Here is a 23,992-nt window from a genome sequence, read left to right on the forward strand (position 1 = left end):
CCGACTGGTGTCCTAGGAAGAGGAAATTTGGTTATAGAGATGTACAGAGGTAACATGATGTGAAATACAGAGAGAAGATGGTCATCTGCAAGCCAAGGAAAGAGGCCTATGGAGAAACCAATCCTTCTAACACCTTGATCTTGGACTTTTAGTCTCCAGAACTGAGAAAACAGTTCTCTGGTGTTGAAGCCTCTCAGTGTGTGGTACTTTCCCAAACCAGCTAATCCAGGACTCCTGGCTGTTGTCTATAGTTGTGGAAAGGAAGTGAGTGTGGTTGTTGCAGTTCAAAAGGCTTTTCTCCACAGAATTTCTAATTTTTTGTAACATTGTTCATTTATAATTTTGCAATATAGTTGCAGGTGGGTTATGCATTAGAAAAGCTTTTGATGGCTAATACCGAAGCCTCACCACCCAGATGACAAATGCCTTGCATAACCTTTTGGACTGTATCCTATTTTTAAGGTAGAGACTTCCTGTCTCGTGGTTTATATTGTCTGGCTGACTCTGGTTCATCTTTTGTCTTTGAGGTTGCATTGTGCCATTTTCTGGGAAAGGTTTTCCAGTCTTGCGTGGTTGTTTTGGTAATTTCTAGCACATGGTTTAGCTCAGTATAGTTTGTTAGAAATAAATTCTGGGTTAGAGGCAGGAGGAATGCATTAAACCACCTGGGAAGGCTGACTTTCCCCACGGTGATGCAGCTCCAGTCCTGATACAGAGATTCTGATGTTGTGTCAGGCTCTCTCAGAACCTGGACAGGGCATGGTGGGCGTGGGGGCGGGGTGCAGGTGGGGACAAATTGGCAAGAAAGGAGCTCTGGAAGGGACAGGAAAAGAAAATATAGTTTAAAGAATCACTTGTTTAGGGGCCCCTGGGTGGCTCAGTCGGTTGAGCGTCTGACTTCTGCTCAGGTCATGATCTCATGGTTCTTGGGTTCGAGCCCCTTGTCGGGCTCTGTGCTGACAGCTCAGAGCCTGGAGCCTGCTTCAGATCCCGGGTCTCCCTCTCTCTCTCCGCCCCTTCCCCCACCCCCCACTTGCACTCTTTCTCTCTCACACACAAAAATTAACAAACAGTCGATTTAGTTTTTCTCATATTAATTTGCCCCCACTGTAATTCACCTGCATTCTTCTGCTTATTCGCACTGAAAAACTCTTCCAGCAACTTCTTTCCCTCAACTTCTCATTGCATCCTCCAGAAATTTGTGGCATTCCTGTAAGCTAAAAATGCAGTGTATACTTGTTACTCCAGGTTGTTTATAAGGCAGTTAACACCAAACTTTGGGGAACGCATACTCCTGGCACTTCCCTCTTTTGTGATACTTACGTTCCATATTCAGCTCACATTTATCGAGCCCTGCTATTTAACACCAGGTTCTATTCTGGGTGCTTTTATGTACCTCATGTAGTTTAATTCATAAAACAGCCCAGTGGGATAAATATTGAGATAAAGCTCAGAGTGGCTAAGTAACTTGGCCAAGATAAAACCTCAAACAGGGGGCAGAGCCAGGACTCAAACCTCAGTGAGAGACATGGGAAAGAAACCTCTAACAGATTGCACTAAGTGCTAAGAAAGAAACAGTATATTGTGATGATCGCAGGGGTGAACTGGACAGGAGGGCCTCTGTGAGAAACTGACATGGAAATCGTAATTTGAAGGATGATAAAGAGCTAGCCAACAATGGAGCTGGGGAAGAGCTTTGCAGACAGGGTAAAGACAGTAAGGTTTAGTATGTTCTAGGAAGAGAAGGCCAGCCTGTTTGTAGCTTAGTGCGCAGCAGGATGAGTGAGGAGAAGTGGTCTTGGAGACGTAAGTAGGAGCCAGATAGATCATGGTCGACCATGGAGGCCTATGTAAAGGAGATTGGACCTTATTGTAAATTCAGTGCAAAGCCATGGGAGGGTTTTTAGTGAGATGACGTTATCAGTTTCCATTTTAAAAGAGATGATGGCTTTCCTATTATAAAATGAGTTTTTAAGGAATTGTGTGGGGACCCAGGGAGGACTGCAGACTGCCTGGCATGATGTTTGTGGTTAGGGCTGTTAGGATGTTAGTCTGGAGCCCAGGTGGAAGCCATGTGTTGGGAAGTTCTGCCTTATGAGGCCTTATCCTTTCTCTTCGTTTCTGTTCTGAAGCTACCACTCTGTCCTTGACAAAACAGTTCACATAAACCCACTGATAAATTTATTTGAAGAGTGACTTTTCTCCTTGTCTTTTAAAAGTCAGAATACATCAGACAGTGTAGGACTGAGGATAATTTTAGAGCCAGAGGAACTGTCCAGGTAAAGTACAAGTTTTTGTTTAAACAACAAAATCAAAGCACAGATCAGCTGAATATCGTGATCAAAGTCACACATATTAGGAAGATTGGACCAGAGTCCGGGTCTCCTACCAACCAGTTAAATGCAAGTGCAGAGGATCTAGAGAGGGGACGATGTTAGCACTTTCAAGAAGCAAGACAGCCTGGAGTGGCTGAAGCCTTCTGCCCAAGAAGGGGAGGGGGCATGAGATGAGGTCAGCGAGGAAGGCATGGACTGCGGTTGTCAATAAAATCACAGTGACATCTGAGGATAACAAAGGAAAGACACAGTTTAATAAAGACGTAAAATGTAAGTAGATCTGGTATAAAGAAATTAATTAGAACACATTTGTTAGGAAGAAAGGAATGCAGTTGGAATTCAGCTGGAAGTATTGATCGGAATACTGTATTTTCTTAGGTCTGTCATTAAGCTGGTCTGGTAGCAGTGTCGCTAGTATTCACAGGAATGATCTGTCATGTACCTCCTACCACCCACATTCTGATCTGTAATAACCTGAACAATAAGCTAGATCTTCTTGGAAAGTAGCTGAAGGAACAAAGGATCCCACGTCAAGGGGTTCCCACCGGCCAGTTTAGTCAGAGAATTCACTGTCAATTTGGCAAACAAAAAGAGCATAATTAGTTCTGCTAGAGTAACTTGAGTATTGAAAATTAGCAGCAAGGGAGGGCTATGGTGACCTGAACAGGAGTGATAGCAGTAGAATACGGGGCTGAAAAGCCAGCTGGAGTTGGTTCAGGAACTAACAGGAAGTTAGAGGGGGTAGAGACAGTGCATTGGGATGATCGCTAACATAAGTTTTCTTGTGGGGCACCTGGGTGGCTCAGTCAGTTAAGCGTCCGACTTTAGCTCAGGTTCTGATCTTGTGGTCTGTGAGTTCGAGCCCCGCGTCGATCTCTCTGCTGTCAGTGCAAAGCCTGGGCCTGCTTCTGATTGTGTGTCCTTCTCTCTCTGCCCCTCTCCCATTCTCTCTCTCTCTCTCAAAAATAAATAACATTAAAAAAAATTTTTTAAATAAGTTTTCTTGTGAAAAGTCCGGAAAAATGGGATAGCTGCCCGAGATATGAGGTCAAAGGAGAGACTTGGTTCAGACAGGAGATAGTAAAGCATATTTGTATTGCTACTACTATTTTTGATTTCAACTGCTTCGATGACTTAATTCACAATGCCTTAAAAACTTTCCTTGTTTTTTCAGTTAGTTTTAACTTTCAATTAAAATGATCTCATAAACTTTAAGTTCTTTGAGCACAGGATGGAATCACATTTTCTATTTTATCCCCAATAGTGTAAGCATAGAGTAGTTAGTGGATGTTTTTCAATAAATGAGTTAAAGATAAGCTCCCCCCGCCCCTGCCCCCTGCCAAAAAAAAAAAAAAAAAAAAAAATAGAGCTTGGCTATAAAGTTGTTCTTACAGTTCATTCATTAGAACCAGATTTTTAGTTTTGGTTGGCATCCTTCATTATTAGACTGCATATATGGGTCTGAGGTGTATCTGTGTCGAACTGAATTTGGAAATAGTGCTGTGGATTTATATAGAAAAGTTACTGTGTATATGCAGTGTAGGTAAGTTATTCCTCCAAAAAAGAGAGTTTGAATTTGAAGGCAAGACAAATAAACTTCAGACTAAGAAATAGAAAGATCACAGCAGCATACATCTGCAGTGAAAGTACCTAAAAACCAAATTGTTCTAGCAACAATTACATAACTGTTCTTTGCTAATTTAAGGGGGAAAGTACTTTTTTTTTTTCCTACTATGAAGGCGTATTTTAGTATCTGAAGTTTTGGATTTTGGAGGTACTTATGACTGAAAGTCGAACTAGATTTAAGTTAACAGCAGCTTACTGGGCTGCTTCTTATCAATAGATATGCTTCTTGATAACCAACTCTTAAATGTATAATCACCAAAGGAATCACATGATTCCCTGCTTTAAATCAAGATTGAATTTAAATCAATTGAGACTAAATCTGCTCTAATATTTTTAGACCTGTTTAGAGAATAGGATTTGATAGCATCCTAAACAATCATAAGGATGTATAAGTAAACTTAATTTGGATGGGATTATTTGTAGTTGGGTTTTTAGAGTATGAAAAGGGATTTTATTATTAGTTTCTCTCTAGGAGGTACATAGTTATGTTGCTATATGTAGTTCTGACTTATTGCTTTATAATAAATAATAATCATATAATAAATAGTAACCACTTGAGAAATGATATAAAAGATCAACACATATATTCTTAGTAGATTTCTGGAATAAGACTCAATTATAACATCAGGGTGTGATGATGAATTTTGTGTCAACCTGGGTAGGCTATGATGGCCAGTTGTTTAGTTCAACAGCAGTCTAGATGTTTCTATGAAGGTATTTTTTAGATGTGATTAATAACATTTAAATCAATAGACTTTATTTTTTTTTATTTTTTTTAATGTTTTTTATTTATTTTTGAGACAGAGAGAGACAGAGCATGAACGGGGCAGGGGCAGAGAGAGAGGGAGACACAGAATTGGAAGCAGGCTCCAGGCCCTGAGCCGTCAGCCCAGAGCCCGACGCAGGGCTCGAACCCACGGACCGCGAGATCGTGACTGGAGCTGAAGTTGGACACTTAACCGACTGAGCCACCCAGGCGCCCCATTAAATCAATAGACTTTAAGTAAAGCACATTACCTTCCATAATGTGGGTGGACTTTTTCTAATCAGTTGAAGACCTTAAAAGAAAAGATTGAGGTTCCCCGAAGAAAGATTCTGCCTTGAGGTTGCCTTGGACCCAAGACTGCAGCATTAACTTTTTCCTGGATTTTCTGCTTGCTGTCCTGCTCTTCAGATTTCAGACTTGTCAATACCTATAGTCATGTGAGCCAGTTCCTTAAATTCAGTCAGTCCCTTTTCTTCCTCTCACTGTGTGTGTGTGTGGGGGGGGGTGTTGTGTGTATGTGTGGGTGTGTTGGTTCTGTTTCTCTGAAGAATTCTAATATACAGGGGTTGGAAAACTTTTTCTATAGAGGATTGGACAGTAAATATTTTAGGAAATACGGCCATACTGTCCCTGTCACACCTACCCAACTCTGCCATTATAACACAAAAATAGCCACGTAAGCAAATGGGTGTGTCTGTGTTCCAGTAAAAACTTGTCTGCAGAAATGGGGGGCTGGCTGTATTTGGAACAGGACTGTAGTTTACTGACCCCTGTATTAAATGATTGCTTGATAATGCATGCAAAAGAGATAAGGGAGGGTATGCATTTTTTTTTTTTTAGCATACATTTTTAAGAATGTTTATTCAAGCCAGGTTTGAATCAAGAAGCAGTTTGTTACCCTTTTGTGTATTAGGGGTTATTGCTTTGGCCCATAGTCTCAATCTTCAACCTGGATTTTACGTTTTATTTTTACCCAAGAGTTTTTTTAAAGATAATACTGCAACAGAAAGTCTCACTCTTAGTAATTCTGAACTGATAACTGACCACTCAGCCTTTTCTCGGACGCCTCATTCCATTTCTTAGAGGAATGAGTAATGAGGGAGGGGAGCACTAGGAGGACAGGGCATCTGGAAAACAGAACTGGTGACCCAGTCCGCCAGCCTTGCGGTGTCTAGGCTGGTTCCAGACTCCAAGATGGAATCCTTGAAGGCCATCATTGTGCTCGCGGCAAACAGGAACATCTTTGATAACTCGGATGATGATTTACCATCCTCACTTGCTCTCTTCCTGTATGCCATCAGTGCCAAGAAAGTGTGGGGATTCCTTAGGCTTTTTCAACAAGTCGGAGTCCTTGTTGCCTAGTTGTACCGCAGTTAGTTGGGGAAGAGGTTTAAATTCCTAGGGATATTGGAAAGTTAGAAATCTCTAAAGCAAAATATTACCACTGTAGGGTACAGACCAGAAAGTAATTAGGCTAATGCAAGATGAAATTAGGCAAATAAAGTTTTGAAGTGAAAATTAAAATTGTGACACATAGTGATAATATTGAAGGTGTTCGCATGGTCACCATCTTGTCTGCCTGTCCCATTCTGGGCATCAGAAATGTTAAAGGAGGGGCACCTCAGTGGCTCAGGTGGTTAAGCATCTGACTCTTGATTTCGGCCCAAGTCATGATCTCACACTTGGTGAGATCAAGCCTTGCATTGGCTCTGTGCTGTCACCACAGATCCTGCTTGGGATTCTCTCTCTCCCTGTCTCTCTGCCCCTCCCCTGCTCACATGCGTGTGTTCTCTCTCTCTGTCTCTCAAAATAAATTTTAAAAAACATTAAAAAAATGTTAAAGAAAATTGAGAATCAAAGAAGTACTGTATTTAAAGGAGCCACATCAAGGTTGGAGAGAGATCTGGAAGTCATGTAATATTTGGACTAAAAGAGAAAATTTCACGGAGACTCAATAACTTTAAATACGTGAAGGTCTGTCATTTAGATTTTCTGTTTAATGCTACATGTTAGAAGCCTGGATACCATAGGAAGAAGCCACAAAGAGACTAATTTCAGCGCACTATAATGCTGTAATCATTCTTTAGAGCAGTCCAATAATGGAATGGACTTACTCCAAAACCATGGGCTCCTGCTGCCTCTAGAAACCCTAAACTAACATTCAGTAGCTCTCTTGGGAAGGATGTTTGTTGGATCAGATAATCTTAAAAATCTTTCACAACATTACACTCTGGTTCCAGTGCTTCTTAAGGCAATGAAATTAAATTCCAGGAAATACCAAATCTTTGCTGGCTACAACTTCCAACTTTGAGATAGGCCAAAACCTCCAAAATGGACTTTAGTACAAATGGAGGAAGACCAAATGGGAAACAAAACAAGCACACAATATAGGAGGTAGGACAAGTGCCCGGGTTATTTCTAGATACTGTTTCTTGTCCCAGCTCATTTCAGCTGAACGGTCCCTAATCTAGCGACCTCATCTACCTTGGGGTATTTATAAGCCCCTCAAAGATGACAGTCTCTTAGGCACATTCCCTGCATCTCTCATTGTACACTAGGGAGCCATTAGCCATTGGGCATAAGAATTTGCACTTCTAGAAATTTGACCAAAGCGTGTGCCATGGATCCAACATTTTAGTCTCCTGGAGAGTTATCTGAAGGCAGTTGCCAACTTGTAAAGAACAATACATGCCTCTGAAAATGTCCTCACATGAAGAACACTGCTTTTATCTGAACCCTGATTCGGGAGGAAGGCTAAGAAAGTAATTGATATAGGAATAAGACCCACAAGGAGACGCCTGATGGGTTGTTTTCTGTGTGGCGTCAGGGCTGAAATACCAACAATACCAGCCTTCCTTCTCCACCCTGTCCCCCAGCAGTAGTCACCTCTCCTCTAAATAAAATTGAACAAATATTTAACGATGTTGGTTTGAAGGGGAGCCAAATTATTAACCTACTCAAGTGACCTATGTCTCCGTCAGGCTCTGTTGTTTGCCGTAAATGTCGTAATCTACTACTAATCTCTGTTTTCTGCTTATTTCTATAGTGTCCATGGAAAACGTTGGAGAACAAGGTAAGATATGTTTTGTTATTGTTTTAGATGTGAAATTGTAAAAGTAGTTTTTTTCCTGTAGAGTTGGCTGGAATTAATAAATTATACTTTGAGAATGTGGAGTCATGGTGGGGTTAAAGACTTCTCTCAGTCCCCAGACTGAACTCTGTTAGACATTTGGCAAAGACCTCTCCCTTGAAATGGTAGCCATTGTGCCAAAGATTCTTGGTGGCTTCAAAATACAGGAATATCAACAATCTCCTGTTTCAATTCAGAGTATTACCCCATTCCTGAGTCATCCATATAGTTCATGGAAAATATCATTGGCTGCAGCCATTTCACACTGATTTAAGTGCCTCATTGGATTACTGAATTTTTAAATGATTCTATGTGTATCATCATGCTTTAAGAAATTGTCATACAGCTTAAAATACCAAGCATGCTGTATTTTAAACTAACATTTTATTCAACTGTATCTTATAGAATTTATTTATATATTAGTGTATTTTCCAGAATTGTTCATTATCACCACATACAGAATATTTTGTGCTTGCCTAATATAGTATTTCACAACTAAAACACCATACAAAGTGTGTTTATATACATTGCTTGAACAAAGTATACTTTTCTTAAAAGTTGTCCCATGTGATAAACAAGACACTTGAACTCCTGTTGGAGGAAATCTCTTTGTCCAGATGGTCTCTGTTTAAATATATCGTTATTAGAACAATCAGTGCCAACAGATTTGACTACATCTAAGCCAAATTAGCAAATACCTCCTCAAATAGGAACTGGTTTTGCTATTCTTCGTCCGTGAAGTTCTTTAAGCCTGAAGTTTTAACATTTTTTTAATGCTGTGTTTATTATTTAAAGTCGAAGGCACAGCTGCCTGACTTTTATAATATAGGAAAGGTCTCTCTAGCCATTTGGCTAATAGATTGGGGGTGTCTACAGATGACAGCTTTCTGATCATGGGATATGAAATAATTAAGTTATTGAAGAATTTGGTTCATTTAGAACAAGCAGATCTTTTGTGAATACTATGATTTTAATGTGTATTTGCATATTTTAATGATAATTATGTTTTTCTCATTTTAGTTGTGTGCCTGATTGCTTATCATCTACTTTTTGCAATGTTCGTCTGGTCATATTGGAAAACTATCTTTACATTACCAATGAATCCTTCAAAAGAAGTAAGTTAAAATATTAGTAAAGTTATCTTGAAGTTAGAAATCAATAATACTGATGTCTGAAGAATGAACTTTACGTCTTTTTGTTAATGTTGCACTTAGTGAGCGTATTGCTTTGTTTACATTAATGTGTCTGTTGGTAAATACTTGAATTTTCACTTTGTAAATATTATTTTTGCACTGAGTTAGTATTATATTTCTGATCCTAATTCTGTGGTGTGTTCCATTTCTACTTAAGAGTCAGACAGCAGGGTGGATGAGTGAATGGATAGAGCTGAAGGTGGACATAGCTATATTATAATTATCACACTAACAGTATATTAATTGGTTGCTCACCGCCAGAAACAATAATAACAAAATAACAATGTAACTAATCCTCTCTATATTCAAAGTCTGTAGCCAGTCCACAGCTTATTGTGTATCCTCCGTTTCCAACATCACCTCTTGGCCTAAGATGGGTGCTCCAGTTCCAGCCATCATGTCTACCTTCCAGACAGCAGGTCAAAAAAAGTAGGATAGAGGAGTAGAAGTAAGCGTCCTTCCCTTTAAGGATGTTTTCTGGAAGTTGCAATGCCATTTCCACTTAGTTTAGAACTTAGTTACATGGCCACATTTACTTGCACAGAAGGTTAGGAGTCTAGTCTTTATTCTCAGTGGCCATGTTAACCATATTAACCATGTCAGAAGAAGGAAATTGTGGACATTGGGGGAAAAATAGCAGTCTCAGCTACGGAAGATTTTAAGTAGAGTGATAGTGTCAAATTTACATTGTGAAAAGATCATTCTGACTAAGTATTTGTTTCTAAGTCTTTCACCCTGGTTAAAAGTTGGGTGCAGAGGACTATGCCTTACTTATTTCTATACCGTTGGCACTTAGTCAGTACATGTTTGTTGAACTGAAATAAACTTTGTTCCAGCAATAATGTTGTGGTTTTAGTTGGCCAGGTTTAAAAAAAAAAAAAAAAAAGATAGGTCTAGGCATTGTTGCAAATTGTTCCTGGAAGTAATCTGTTTGAAATGCAACTGTGGTCAGAAGGCTGGTAAAAATGCTGTGTGACCTGGGAAAGGATATTAAAAATAAAACCACAGGTATTTGCACAGAATTAATGGTATGGTTGGCCTAAAATGCTGTACATACAGCCTTTTTTTTCTTCTACTCTCTACCTATTTTTGTTTCCTACCCCTTTTTCCTTCCCCCTGCCATGGTTGCTTCTTTCCTATTATCTCTCTTACTGCCATCCTGGCCTTAGTTGTAGGTTTGAAGGAGAATGCTGACTCCTGTCCTGGATGATCTTATCCTTTCTGGTTCTTTATCTATAACCTCTGTATTGACAATTCCCAAATCTCCTTCCAGCTCTGACCTCTCCTGTTGCAAACTTACATATCTCCCTGCCAAACATGGCTCCTTAATCCACTGAGACTTCAAATGCAGCACATCAAAAGCTGAAGTCACCCCCTTCTCCCTTCCCAGACCATGACTCATCTGTTTCTTTTACTGGTTAATGCCACTGCCATCCAGCTCAACCTTCCAACTCTCCACCTTTCTGGAAGCTTGGCAGCCTTGCCAGAGTTCTCTGGCTTCCTTGGCCCTCCCTCAATATCTAAATCCTGCTGATGTTTTTACTTCCTAATTTTTCTTTTTTGGTTCCAACCCCTTTTTCTTTTCTTTGTTTCTCTTATGTTCTTTCTTTCTTTCTTTCTTTCTTTCTTTCTTTCTTTCTTTCTTTCCTTCTTTCTTATCATTACCCTAATTCAGGATCTCAATCATCTCTTTTGTTTGAGACATTGCAGTCTCCTATAGGGTTTCACTGTTTACATTCTTGCCTACACTCCCTTCCCAGAGCGCTGTAAAAATCCATCCTTCACCCTGAAGCTGGAGGTCTAAAATCAACTTTAACTCTTCGATTCTATGTCTTCTATGTATTCAGTTATTCTACGTGTCCCACAGGCCAGAGGCCGGTCTCCCTCGTTTGGCAACACATGAGTCTTGTCTAAATTTCTGGCTTCCCACTTTATATTCTAGTGGTTTTTAATTGCATGTATTTTCCTGTATATACCATGCCATTATTTTCTTTCCAGATATTTTTACTTACTTTCTCATCCAAATAATTCCATTTTTATTCATGGTGGCAGCTCCATCTTGGTCTCCATTGCTGATTTCTCATTATCTCCTGAACTTTAAAGCATTGGATTGTTCCAGAGAGCAATCCCTGGACTTCTCTTATTTATCTACATTACGACTTTATGTATCATCTCATTGCAACAGCTTTCAAATTAATATTTTCTGTCTCTCCCTCTCTCTCTCAAGAATAAATAAATACTAAAAAAAAAACAAAACAAAACAAACAAATGAACCAAAAAAAAAAAAAAAAAAAACAATATCCTTAGCCTGGTCCTTTCTTCTGGATTCCAGACTCATTTCCAGCTATGTATTTGGCATCTAATAGAAATTTTAAATTCAAAGTACCTGGAATCAAACTTCTGATTTCCCACCCACTCTCTGAATCTTCCTGTTCTTAAAGTTTTCCCAGCTCAGTAATGGCAATTCCATTTAAACCCCTGGGAGGCATCCGCCACCAGCAACTCCTCTGCTCTCAGTCTCCATCACGTCCCGTTGAGCAGAGTCTGTAAGGATACCCTCAAAGCACGCACCGCGAGAGCTCATTCCCCGCCCCCCCCCCCAACTGCTACTTTCACCCCTGGTCCCCGCCACCAACATCCCATGCCTGTATGTTGCAGTAACCCTTCAACCAGTTTCCTTTTTCTGTATATTTTCATCAAGTATCCACAGTGATCCTTTCAAAATAGAAAGCAGATCATATCATTCTTCTGCTTAGCACATCCCTTTGATACCCGAGCTCACTCACAGTAAAAACATAATTCTCTACTGTAGTTTAAAAGGCTGCACAAGGTCTGGCCCCACACCACCTCTCTGACCTTCTTCAGTGCTGCCTTAGTCACATTAGTTTCCTTGCATATTGTTCCATCAATATGCTAAGCATGTTTTTTCCCTCAGGGGTCTCAAAACCTGATTATTTTCTCTTGACCTGGAACATTCTTCCCACAGACAACTGTGTGACCAAGTCCCTTACTTACTTCGTCTCTGCTCCAGTGATACCTTATCTTTGAGGCTTTCCATGATCACTCTGTATAAAATGGGTAAACTATTCCTGGAATGCCCTATAACCCTTAACCTTGCTATATTTTTCTCCATAGCATATCATTCTGTAACTCGTTCCATATTCATTTTATATCATTCCTAGAACGTAAGCTCTGCAACGGCATGAACTTTATCTGTTTTGTTCACTGACCCATCACCAATACCTAGAGCAGTGTCTGACCCATTAAAGGTAGTCAATAAATATTTGCTAAATGATTTGATATAGATAAGTAGTTATGTGTAGAGATGCAGGTTGTGTTTATAGCCTTGGTGGAAGTTGAAGTACCCTCTAATTTCTCCCTAAAATTATATGTGAGATTGGGGCACCTGGGTGGCTTAGTCAGTTAAGCGTCCGACTTCAGCTCAGGTCATGATCTCACAGTTCGTGGGTTCGAGCTCCGTGTCGGGCTCTCTGCTGACAGCTCAGAGCCTGGAGCCTGTTTCAGATTCTGTGTCTCCCTCTCTCTCTGCCCTTCTCCTGCTCATGCGCTGTCTGTCTCAAAAAGGAATAAACATTAAAAAAAATTATATGCGAGATCATCAGCTAAGAATGAGAGGGAGGTAGGTTAATTGAGGTGTGGGAAAGCAGAGGTTTGAAATAGTGGTTGGAGAGAGTGAGGAAAATAAAATGATGAAACACGGAAGAAATGTCACAGTATTAAAAAAATAAAATAAAATAAAATAAAATAAATAAAATAAAATAAAATAAGGGGTGGCTGAGTGGCTCAGTCAGTTAAGCATCTGACTTCAGCTCAGGTCATGATCTCACGGTTTGTGAGTTCGAGCCCCACGTTGGGCTCTGCGCTGACAGCTCAGAGCCTGGAGCCTGCTTCGGATTCTGTGTCTCTCTCTCTCTATCCCTCCCTGACTAGTGCTCTGTCTTTCTCTGTCTATCAAAAATAAATAAAGGTAAAAAATTTTATAAAAAAAAGAAAAGAAATGTCACAGTATTGAGGGAGCAGTCGAGATTGAGGACAGTGAATTTACAGCTGTCCCATGATTTGTTGGATGATTTTTCCACAAAAAAAAAATTCACTTTATTCGAGTCCTACAACTGTGTGACATAGATACTATTTATTACCATTTTACAAATGGAGCAGTAGGTTCTGAACATTAGCTAATTACTCCAGGGCATCAAGAACTAGCATGTGACAGAGCTAACATTCAAAGCAAAGTTCCCCTTTTTCTTTCTTTCTTTTTTTTTTTTTTTAATATTTTTAACATCTGTTTATTTTTGAGAGAGAGTGACGGAGACAGAGTGTGAGCAGGGGAGGGGCAGAGAGAGAGGGAGACCCAGAATCCGAAGCAGGCTCCAGGCTCTGAGCTGCCATCAGAGAGCCTGACGCAGGGCGGGGCTTGAACTCAGGAACCATGAGATCAGGACCTGAGCTGAAGTCAGAGGCTCAACTGCTCAACCCACTGAGCCACCCAGGTGCCCCTAAAGCCAAGTTCTTCTGACCATCAAGCCCACACTCTTGGCAGTATACCACGCTCTAGCATGGAGAGTGGACACCACAGTGGGTGGGTGTAGCCAGGATATCGCTTGGCACATGGAGAAAAAATAGCAGCACTTCCATTTACATATTATTCTTTTAATGTTTCTTTTTTTTAAAGTTACAATAGAAGGCATAGAAATATATATAAAGTATAAAATATATATAAATGCATATAAAGTTTCACATATAAGGTTTCATATATAATATATTTATTAGCTAATACAAATAAAAATGCATGTCAGTCTCAAATTATTGTTTTACTGATGGGTCCATGATCAGAAGAGTTTGGAGACCACTGTTTTATGAAAGAAAGAGCCCTTGCTTGCTGGCAAAGAATCTTGAGTTATTCCATTAATAAAGTGGAAGATCTCACCCTAATCTTTTAATTGATCAGCAGCCAGAGACACTCCCACTTGTAAAATGAGGGGTCCTCGGCTTAAATTGACAATAGAGTGCTCTCAGCTGCTAAAAATCTTTGAAAAAATGGGACTAAAATAGCAGGGAAAGAGGTAATAAGAAAATCATGTTAATATTTTCTTGTTAGTTTTGAGAGAATCAGGAGAAATCTGGAACTAAAATTTACCTTTTTATATAACAGGATTGTTAAATTGCTAATCATTTTTCAATTTATAAGATTTTCTCCCATAAAAGTAAGAAAACCATACATTGTGAAAATGGAGACTGGGCAAAAAGAGAAGGGAAAAAAAATCATGCTAATTTACCCAATTTACAGGCTGAATTTCCTTCAAGTTATTTTTCCTGCTTGTATTCAGCATGCACAGATTCCAGTTTTTTCCCCCCACATAATTGTCCATCATTGGTTTATTGTGATTTTTAATCATGGCATAATATTCTCACTGAAATGCGTAAAAGTTTACTCTGTCACATCCCAGCTTGGAGTTTTAGGCTGATCCCAACTTTTCATATTATAAATAATTTTGTTAACATGGTTGCCCATATTGTGTATACACGTTTTACCTATATTTTGGATTATTTCCTTAATATAAATTCTCAAAAGTCACATGCCTAGACCAAGGAAATTTAAGTTACTTGCCACATTGTTTGAAAAAAGAATGGTAGCAACATAAAGTGCCACCAGTTCAATCAGACCTTTGGCATTGCCTGTTGTCATTGAGAAAGCTGTTGGTCGTCAATTAAATTCTATGTTTCAATTTGTACATTTTAGATACTGGTGAGATTACATGTTCATTTTTGTCCTAAGTGAAAAAAAGCTAGCAAGAAAGGAAGTGCATTCCATGAGTTTTCTATTGGTTATTAGATTTCACGTTTTTTCTTAATTTGTATATCCTTTAAAAATCGTACTCTTCTTTAACCTGGACTGTGGTATTCTGGATGGGATCCTGAAACGGAAAAAGATATTCAGTAAAACCTAACGAAATCTGAATAAACTATAGGCTTAAGTTAATAATGTATCAGTATCGATTCATTGATGTACTAATATATGATGTTAATGATGTGGACAGTTGGGTGAGAAGCTATATGGGAACTGTATCATATTTTTTCAAATTTTCTATAAATCTAAAATGTTTTAAAATGGATACAACTATTTAAACCAAACAAAACAGCGTGCATTAACCGGTCAGAGGACTGCCCTACCCTTCAGACTGGTGGCAGGTCAGCGATGTTATCTGTTCCACCCTGGGAGATCTTCATTCCATCAGCTCTCAACAAACGTCATCTCTCTTCAAATCTGTGACATACCTGTGCACGTACAAGTGTTCTGGGGGAGGGGCACCTGGCTGGCTCAGTGGGAACAGCATGTGACTCTTGATCTCTGGGTTGTGAGTTTGAGCCCCACGTTGGGTAGAGAGATTACTTAAAAATAAAATCTAAAAAATAAAAAGTGTTCTAGGGGAAAGGACTGTGTATTTGGTGCATTCCAAAGTAGAATTAGATATTTGGAATCCGTATGACACGAGTCAGAATTCTGCCAACCTGCATTTGGTTTTCTGGACCTGATGCAATGTGTTGTTTACTTATTAATAAAAGCACTAAACATACTAAAGAGTCTTTCAGTTCTGTCACTGACTGGAATTTTCCTCTAAGGTAAAAAGGATCCAGAGAACTCCATAAGAAAATGTGGTAAAATGTTGATGGTTTAATCCTTTTGACTATTATTAAGTCTTTACTAAACTGATTTTCAGTGCTAGGTTTTAAATTAATTTTAGAAACACAGAGGGGAGATATATCTGCCTAAATGGTGGGATTCTGAGAATGGAATGTTGGGGACTGAGATATAAAATAAGTTTTTCCTGGAGCGCCTGGGTGGCTCAGTCAGTTAAGCATCCGACTTCGGCTCAGGTCATGATCTCGCCATTCCCGAGTTCAAGCCCCGTGTCGGGCTCTGTGCTGACAGCTCAGAGCCTGGAGCCTGTTTCAGATTCGGTGTCTCCCTCTCTCTCTCCCTGCCCCTCCCCCACTCACGCTTTGTCCCTTTCTCTCTCAAAAATAAATAAAAACAATTTTTAAAAATTAAAAATAAAACAAGTTTTTCCTTGATAGTCAGTGATCTGACCCAGGCCTACTGATATGTGTTCCTTTGTCCATTTCGCAATCCTAAGAGAATGCTGAATCTGTGCTAGGATTTGATCCCTGCCCGTGTGGGATTACATGTTTGTGGGAGAGTTAGACAATGGACCAATGAACAAACAAAATAATTTTAAATTGTGGTGCATAATACAAAGAAGGACTGTATGGACCTAGGGAAGAGTATGATGGGGGAAGGGACAGAATTTTCAGGGTACCTACCCAGTAAAGGAATCTTGGAAGTTCTTTGAGAAGATGGCATTTAAGCTAAAATCTGCAAAGTGAGAAGGAGCCATCTATACAGTGCGAGGACTAGCATTCTAGAGAGAGGAATCTGCATGTGCAAAGTTAATAGACATTTTTACAATGACCCTTTCTTTTTCTTGACTATTACAGCATTATGACATCATTGGATGTTATACCCTTTATACCAATTAAATGTTTCCAAACAAGATGCGTACGTAGTTCTATTGAGACCATTTTCCTTTAGGTCCTTTTTTTTCTTTTCTTTCAAAACAATGAACAGAACATTTTAAATATTAAGATAATATCAACGGGTGCATGATGCACACTGTTGAACCATTAAATAAAAATATTGGAATTATTAAATAAGTCAGAAAATCTGGCAAATCCCCTGATAAACCAATACAACCGCATATGATGGATCAGTAAACAATTTGAATTTTTCTTTGTCAGCTCTTAGATTTAAATATGACCTGAAGAGTTACAATATTCTCATTGTATCAGCCTTCTATCAAAGTTCTTTTTTAGAGTAACTTTGAAACAATGGAATGAATTCTAGGAATCTATTATCCAATTGGGAGATAGTCGTCTACCTCCTGGAAATGTGGTTCCCGAACTTTTTTTGATTCCAAGATATTTAATCTGCTGTTTCTCCTGCCCCAGCCTCTGGGATCAGTCTGCAGCATCCTTCTTTGCCAGGCTGGAAATGACGCTGCTCACGGCCACTCACCACCCTCATTTATATATTCAACCAATCAGAATACTTGTGTGAATATGTTTCAGGTTTTTAAACTAAGATTTAAGGTAGCAAGCAAGTGGAGAGCAACTGATAGAAAGAACACACTATGCCTTCACAAATGTGACCTTCATTTATTTGTTATTTGTATTCATTTGAGAAAGGACTGGTTGAAGTGTAATTTGAAATACTATGAAATGAATTGAGAGGTAAGTAAATGCTGTGAATTTATAACAGGAGGAATATTTAACGTAGAGAATACTTTTTTAAATTACCTTAGAAACTCTTAAAGACCTAACTATAATCTATCTACTAATTTAATGCCAGTAAATTTAATATGCTAATTTAGAATAATTTGTATTATGTAAATTTCTACTTATAGAAAACTTCTTTTTAGTTTCTTTACCTTAATGGGGCTGAAATTTTACAGTTATATTTAACTATGTGTCATGCATATGGGAATCTTATGGTACTTAAAACTTATTTACATTTTTTCTTTTAATGTATATTCATTTTTTGAGAGAGAGGAAGACAGAGAACGAGCAGGAGAGGGGCAGAGAATCTAAAGCAGGCTCCAGGCTCTGAGCCATCAGCACAGAGCCTGATGCGGGGCTCAAACTCACAAACCATGAGATCATGACCTGAGCTGAAGTCTGGCACTGAACCGAATGAGCCATCCAGGTGCCCCAAAACTTATTTACATTTGGAAGCTGGAGATTTATTTTTCTTTTTAAAATAACCTCGTTAGAATTGTCAACCTCTAAACAAATACTTTTATTTCTCCAAAGACAAAGAATTCGGCTCAAATATCATCACCTCATTTTCAACAAATTGTTTTTCTTTCCTTCATTGACCTACTTAGATTACTTTTAAAACTTAGAAAAAAAATTGAAAAACATGGCCTACATACAGAAGAAGCATTTGTAATGCATAGTTTAAAGAATAATAAGGGGCGCCTGGGTGGCTCATTTGGTTGAGCATCTGACTCTTGATTTCGGCTCAGGTCATGATCCCAGGCTAATGGGACTGAACCCCACATCAGGTTGTGCACTGAGCGTGGAACCTGCTGAAGATTCCCTCCCTCCCTCTTCCCCTTCCCTGCTCACACTTGCACATTCTCTCTAATAATAATAATAATAATAATAATAATAACAACAACAAAATAAAGAATAGAAAAATGAAAAGACCTAAACAGTCACCCAAGTATCAGAAAACACATTTATATTTTCAGCATGTCTTGTGTACTCTTCCGCATTGTATTTCCCTGCATTCCTCAAGAAGTAGCTACTATCTTGAAGTTTTGTGTTAGTTATTCTCTTGTTTTTCTTTATAATTCATATATATGTGTATGTATATGTGGATAGTGTATAGCTTTCTGGTTTTAAAAACTTTGTATGAATGGAATCATACTACGTGCTATAAAATGATTTGTTGTCCAACAGTATGTTGAGATTCTTTGTTGAGCTGAACACAGAGAGCTGAACACAGCTCAAGTTCATTAATTATGCAGTGCATCATAGGATTCAGTTATGTGGATATATCATACTCCAACTTATTTATCCATTATCCTTTTGATGGACATTTGCGTTGGGTTTAATTTTTTACATTTCAAACCACGATGCTATGAATATCCTTGTACATGCCTCCTGGAACACATTTAAACCTTTATAGACTTCTACAACTGGTTTTGTGTGTGTGTGTGTGTGTGTGTGTGTGTGTGTGTGTGAGAGAGATTGGGGTTTTCTTTGTGTGTGTATAGCCCAAACAAATTTGATTTTTCTCAAATAAGGATTTTTTTAATTGGGTGGACCAAATTGGCAGTGTAAGAAGTAAAATTAATGATTAGTTCTTTTGAGTGCTAGGAAATTCATGCCATGATTATCCTCAAGTTAAAATTCACTTAGATAAGAAAAAATGCTTGATAGTTTTGTTTCTATTTTTATTCCTAATAATATCCGCTTGAAAAACTTACCCAATGAGCCAAATTTGTTTATTTTGTCATTTCATTTATTAGTATAACTAATAGTGGAGCGGAACTCTATAAGACAATTTTACATACTTTATTCCTCTTGAGTTTCATGAACATCTGAGGAAGTAGGTATTATTATTCCCTTTTTCTAGATGCATCAACTAATGATCCACTAGATTAACAGACATGCCCAGATTCAAACTCTGTCATCACTCTCAGTATATATAATAGATCTGATTAATATTTTATAAATAACTTTTCGGACCAATATGGTATTTCTTGAGAACATTGACTGAAATGTAAATTTTTTCCACAGTTCCATCTCTCTTATGCGGAGAAAGAATTGTTGGAGAGAGAGCCAAGAGGAGAAGCCCATCAGGAAGTTCTTCGGCGAGCAGCCAAAGATCTCCCCATCTATACCAGGACCATGTCTGGAGGTACACGATAATGAGTGCTTTGGCACGATTCTTGTGGTGACCCTCAGCATATTTATATACTTGAAACTGTCGAACACTCATTGAAATAGATTGTGTTATGTCTTGGGTGGTTATTCAGTCTTTCCTATACGATTCTATAAAACAGACACGTGAGTAACGGTGTGTGGCACAAAGATCTCAAACACATCAGCACTGACCTCACTTCCCTTGTGACTTCTCTAGTCACTTAGTTGGGACTCAGTGGAGATGTTAGAACTGCTGAAGTACTAATTTGTAGTTGGATTTATTTTTTAAATTTAAAAAAAAAAATTTTAATGCTTATTTTTGAGAGAGAGAAAGAGAGAGTGTGAGTGGGACGGGGGCAGAGAGAGAGGGAGACACAGAATCTGAAGCAGGCTTCAGGCTCCGAGCTGTCAGCACAGAGCCCAAGGTCATGACCTGAGCTGAAGTCAGACGCTTAATGGACTAAAGATTTTTTTTAATGTTTTTTTTATTTTGATGCACATGAGTGGGAAAGGTGCAGAGAGAGAAGGAGAGAGAGAATCCCAAGCAGGCTCTGTGTTGTCAGCTCAGAGCCTGACCCAGAGCTTGAACTCACAAACAACAAGATCATGACCTGAGCCTCTGTAAAGTGTCGGATACTTAACTGACTGAGCCACCCAAGCACCCCTAATTTTTTTAAAGTTTTAATTATCGGCTTTTCCTATTATTTAATTTAAGGGAGTAATATCTATAATGAACATAACATTGACAATTTTACATAAATGTAAAGAAGTAATTGTATAAAGTATATAAAACTTAAGGGATTGATACAATTTCTTTATATTTAAAATGTATGGTAATTTTCTTTCTTTTTTTTTAATTTTCATTTTTATTTTTTTAAATTTACATCCAAATTAGTTAGCATATAGTGCAACAATGATTTCAGGAGTAGATTCCTTAGTGCCCCTTACCCATTTAGCCCATCCCCCCTCCCACAACCCCTCCAGTAACCCTCAGTTTGTTTTCCATATTTAGGAGTCTCTTCTGTTTTGTCCCCCTCCCTGTTTTTATATTATTTTTGTTTCCCTTCCCTTGTATTCATCTGTTTTGTCTCTTAAAGTCCTCATATGAGTGAAGTCATATGATTTTTGTCTTTCTCTAATTTTACTTAGCATAATACCCTCCAGTTCCATCCACATAGTTGCAAATTTCATTCGTAGTTGCAAGATTTCATTCTTTTTGATTGCCGAGTAATAACTCCATTTATATATACCACATCTTCTTTCTCCATTCATCCATCGATGGACATTTGGGCTCTTTCCATACTTTGGCTATTGTTGATAGTGCTGCTATAACAAATGCATTTCAGTTAATAAATCTCATTTACCTGGGTCAGAACTTTTAGGTAGTTTAGTAGCAATCTGATTAAAGAATTGTCTTAAAAATGGACACACATGACTATTGATACTTGCCCACCAAGACTCACCTAGAAATTTTGTGACTTTAGGCCTGTGCCACCCACTTTGGTAGCCACTAGCCCCATATGGCTGTTGAGCACTTAAAATGTGGCAACTCCTGGGGCATCTGGGTGGCTCAATCGGTTAAGCTTCTGACTCTTAATTTCAGGTCAGGTCATGATCTCAGGGTCATGAGATGGAGCCCCGAGTCAGGCTCTGCACTGAGAGCACAGAGCAGCTTGGGGTTCTCTCTCTCCCTCTATCTCTCTCTCTCTGTTCCTCCCCCACTTATGCTCTCTCTCTTTCTCAAAATAAATAAATAAACTTTACAAAAAATGTGACCCCTCCAAATTGAGTTGTGCTTTAGGTATAAAATACACAACTGGTTTCAGAGGCTTAGTATGAAAACGAGAATGTAAACCATCTCATCAATATTTTTATATTATTTATGTTTGTTTCTAACTCACCTGAGAATCATAACTAAGTCTAAGTCAAAGTCTTGCAATTTTTTTCTGTTTGTTTTCCCTGGGCAAGTGGTAATTCTTTGGTTTAATATTAATGCCACTCGTTCTATTCCACAGAGATGTGCTTATGTATGTTTATGTATATTGACACGACATAAGCCTAAGCAAATACTCAATTTAAGCCCTCTAAAAATAGATTACTGCACCAGTTTCCAAAACTGGTTAATGACAGTGACAGTTTAAGGTGCAAAAATCTAGTCTCCACATTCCTAGGGCAGTGCATTCTACGGTACCCCTTGAAACACTGGGTCAAGAGAAAGGGAGGAAGTGTAGGTCCTACTTTAACAAAGTATTAATTTCCATTAGTAATAACTACACTTTGGATTTATAAGTCATCTCCTCGTGTTGTTTATATAATGTTAAGGCTCTTATCCCTCTGAAGTATTGGATACCTTTTTCCTGAGATGAACTTACGGTTCTTAATATTTGTGACAGTGCAGAATACAATCTGGATCTCCTAATGTAATCTTTGTTTATATTTTCAGTGCAAAAATTTGGGATGCATGCTAAAATCAATATTAACTGACTAGAGTCACTAAGTTAAATTATGCTAAGTATAATAAATAGATTATGTCAGTGTGATTGATCCCCCTCTGGAATGTATAGAATGTAAAGGAAAACACACTGCGGAATGGATGTTCAGAGGAGCCACCACACTACCACCAAGGCAGGATGTGGGGGTGGGGGGTCCTTCCTTCCTCACCCCCAGCAAAGACCCTTGGGTTCTTTGGATAACTTCCTTCTTCCCCCTGAGAAATTGACTAAAGCACCTGAAAGATGCAGTGTTCATGCACTTTGTATTTCAGAGAGAATTGAAGAAAGTGATAGTAATATAATTAAGGAGTTTAGTATCCCTTCTAAATCCACAGTACTTCCTCCAAACCCCAGAGAGAAAAAGGCCAGCTGCCTAGATTAAGCTGCCCTACACAGAGAAAAATTCACCTACATACAGACTGGAATGTGGGGCGTAGTAAAGCAGGGTATTAACAGGACTGTTGATGTCACCTGTTTGTTCTGTGCTTTCTTCTGATCCCACCATCTTCTGTTTTCTTACAGGGATCACCAAACTTTATTGTAGATATTTTCCTATGCTTATTAAGTGAGGACTCTTTGCTTTTTCAGCTCTCTCTTGCCCTTGATCTTTTCCTACAAAAAAAATTTTTTGTAGATTTTGACGTAAGAAGGTAACACCTAGAGGTGATGGAACTTATCTTTTTGCACACAGATGTTGATAAAATTGTTTTTCAACATTACCCAAAAAGGTTTTAAATTACATAAGTAAAGTAATATAAGAATAAACTCTGAAAAAATTCAAACAAGACAGTTAAAATTCTTCCTGACTGTTAACAGTTTTTAAATAATAATCAGATAGTTCATTTTAAATTATAGCAGGATAATTTTAGTTGAATGTAATGTAGCACATGGAATTTTTTTTTTAAGTTTTTATTTTAATAATCACCTGGTCCTCATCATGGCAAGTGCCTTCCTTAATCCCCATTGCCGGTTAACACCCCCCCCCGCCCCGGCTCTGGTAAACATTAGTTTGTTCTCTATAGTAGAGTCTGTTTCTTGGTTGGTCTTTATCTCTTTTTTCCCCTTTGCTCATTTGTTTTGTTTCTTGAATTCTGCATATGAGTGAAATTGTATGGTATTTGTCTTTCTCTGACTGATTTATTTCACTTAGCATTATACTCTCTAGCTCCATCCATGTCATTGCAAATGGCAATATTTCATTCTTTTTTATGGCTGAATAATATCCCATTGCATATATGTACCACATCTTCTTTATCCATTCATCAGTGACGGACACTTGGGCTGCTTCCAGATCTTGGCTATTGTAAATAACGCTGCTGTAAACATAGGGGTGCATGTATCCCTTTGAATTAGTGTTTTTGTATTCTTTGGGTAAATAGTAGTGCGATTGCTGGATGGTAGGGGTAGTTCTATTTTTGACTTTTTGAGGAACCTCCATACTGTTTTCCACAGTAGCTGCACCAGTTTGCATTCCCACCAACAGTGCAAGAGGGTTCCTTTTTCTCCACATCCTCACCAACTCCTGTTGTTTCTTGTGTTGTTGATTTTCGTCATTCTGACAGGTGTGAGGTGATATCTCATTGTAATTTGATTTGCATTTCCCTGATGGTAAGTGATGATGAGCATCTTTTTATGTGTCTGTTGACCGTCAGGATTCTTCTTTGGAAAAATGTCTGTTCATGTCTTTTGCCCATTTTTAATTTGGATTATTTGTTTTTTGGGTGTTGATTTGTATAATTTGAATACTAACCCTTTACTGGATATGTCATTTGCAAATATCTTCTCCCATTCCACAGATTGCTTCTTAGTTTTACTGATTGTTTCCTTTGCTGTGCAGAAACTTGTTATTTTGATGTCATCCCAATAGTTTATTTTTGCCTTTGTTTCCCTTGCCTCAGAGGACCTATCTAGAAAAAAAATGCTATGGCTGATGTCAG

At 38.5% G+C, this 23,992-nt stretch overlaps 1 protein-coding gene across 2 annotated transcripts in view; it reads left to right on the top strand.

The window, feature by feature from the left end:
* The window catches only part of ZDHHC2 (zinc finger DHHC-type palmitoyltransferase 2), a 71,456-nt gene that overhangs the window by 16,529 nt on the left and 30,935 nt on the right, over positions 1-23,992 (top strand). For both annotated transcript variants that reach the window (XM_049631707.1, XM_049631708.1), the window contains exons 2-4: positions 7,775-7,801; positions 8,879-8,973; positions 19,438-19,558. In XM_049631707.1, the coding sequence (XP_049487664.1) occupies positions 7,775-7,801; positions 8,879-8,973; positions 19,438-19,558 (243 nt within the window). The remainder of the gene's footprint in view (positions 1-7,774; positions 7,802-8,878; positions 8,974-19,437; positions 19,559-23,992) is intronic.

This window comes from Panthera uncia, chromosome B1, assembly GCF_023721935.1.
Source record: "Panthera uncia isolate 11264 chromosome B1, Puncia_PCG_1.0, whole genome shotgun sequence".
In the NCBI taxonomy this organism is placed as follows: domain Eukaryota; kingdom Metazoa; phylum Chordata; class Mammalia; order Carnivora; family Felidae; genus Panthera; species Panthera uncia.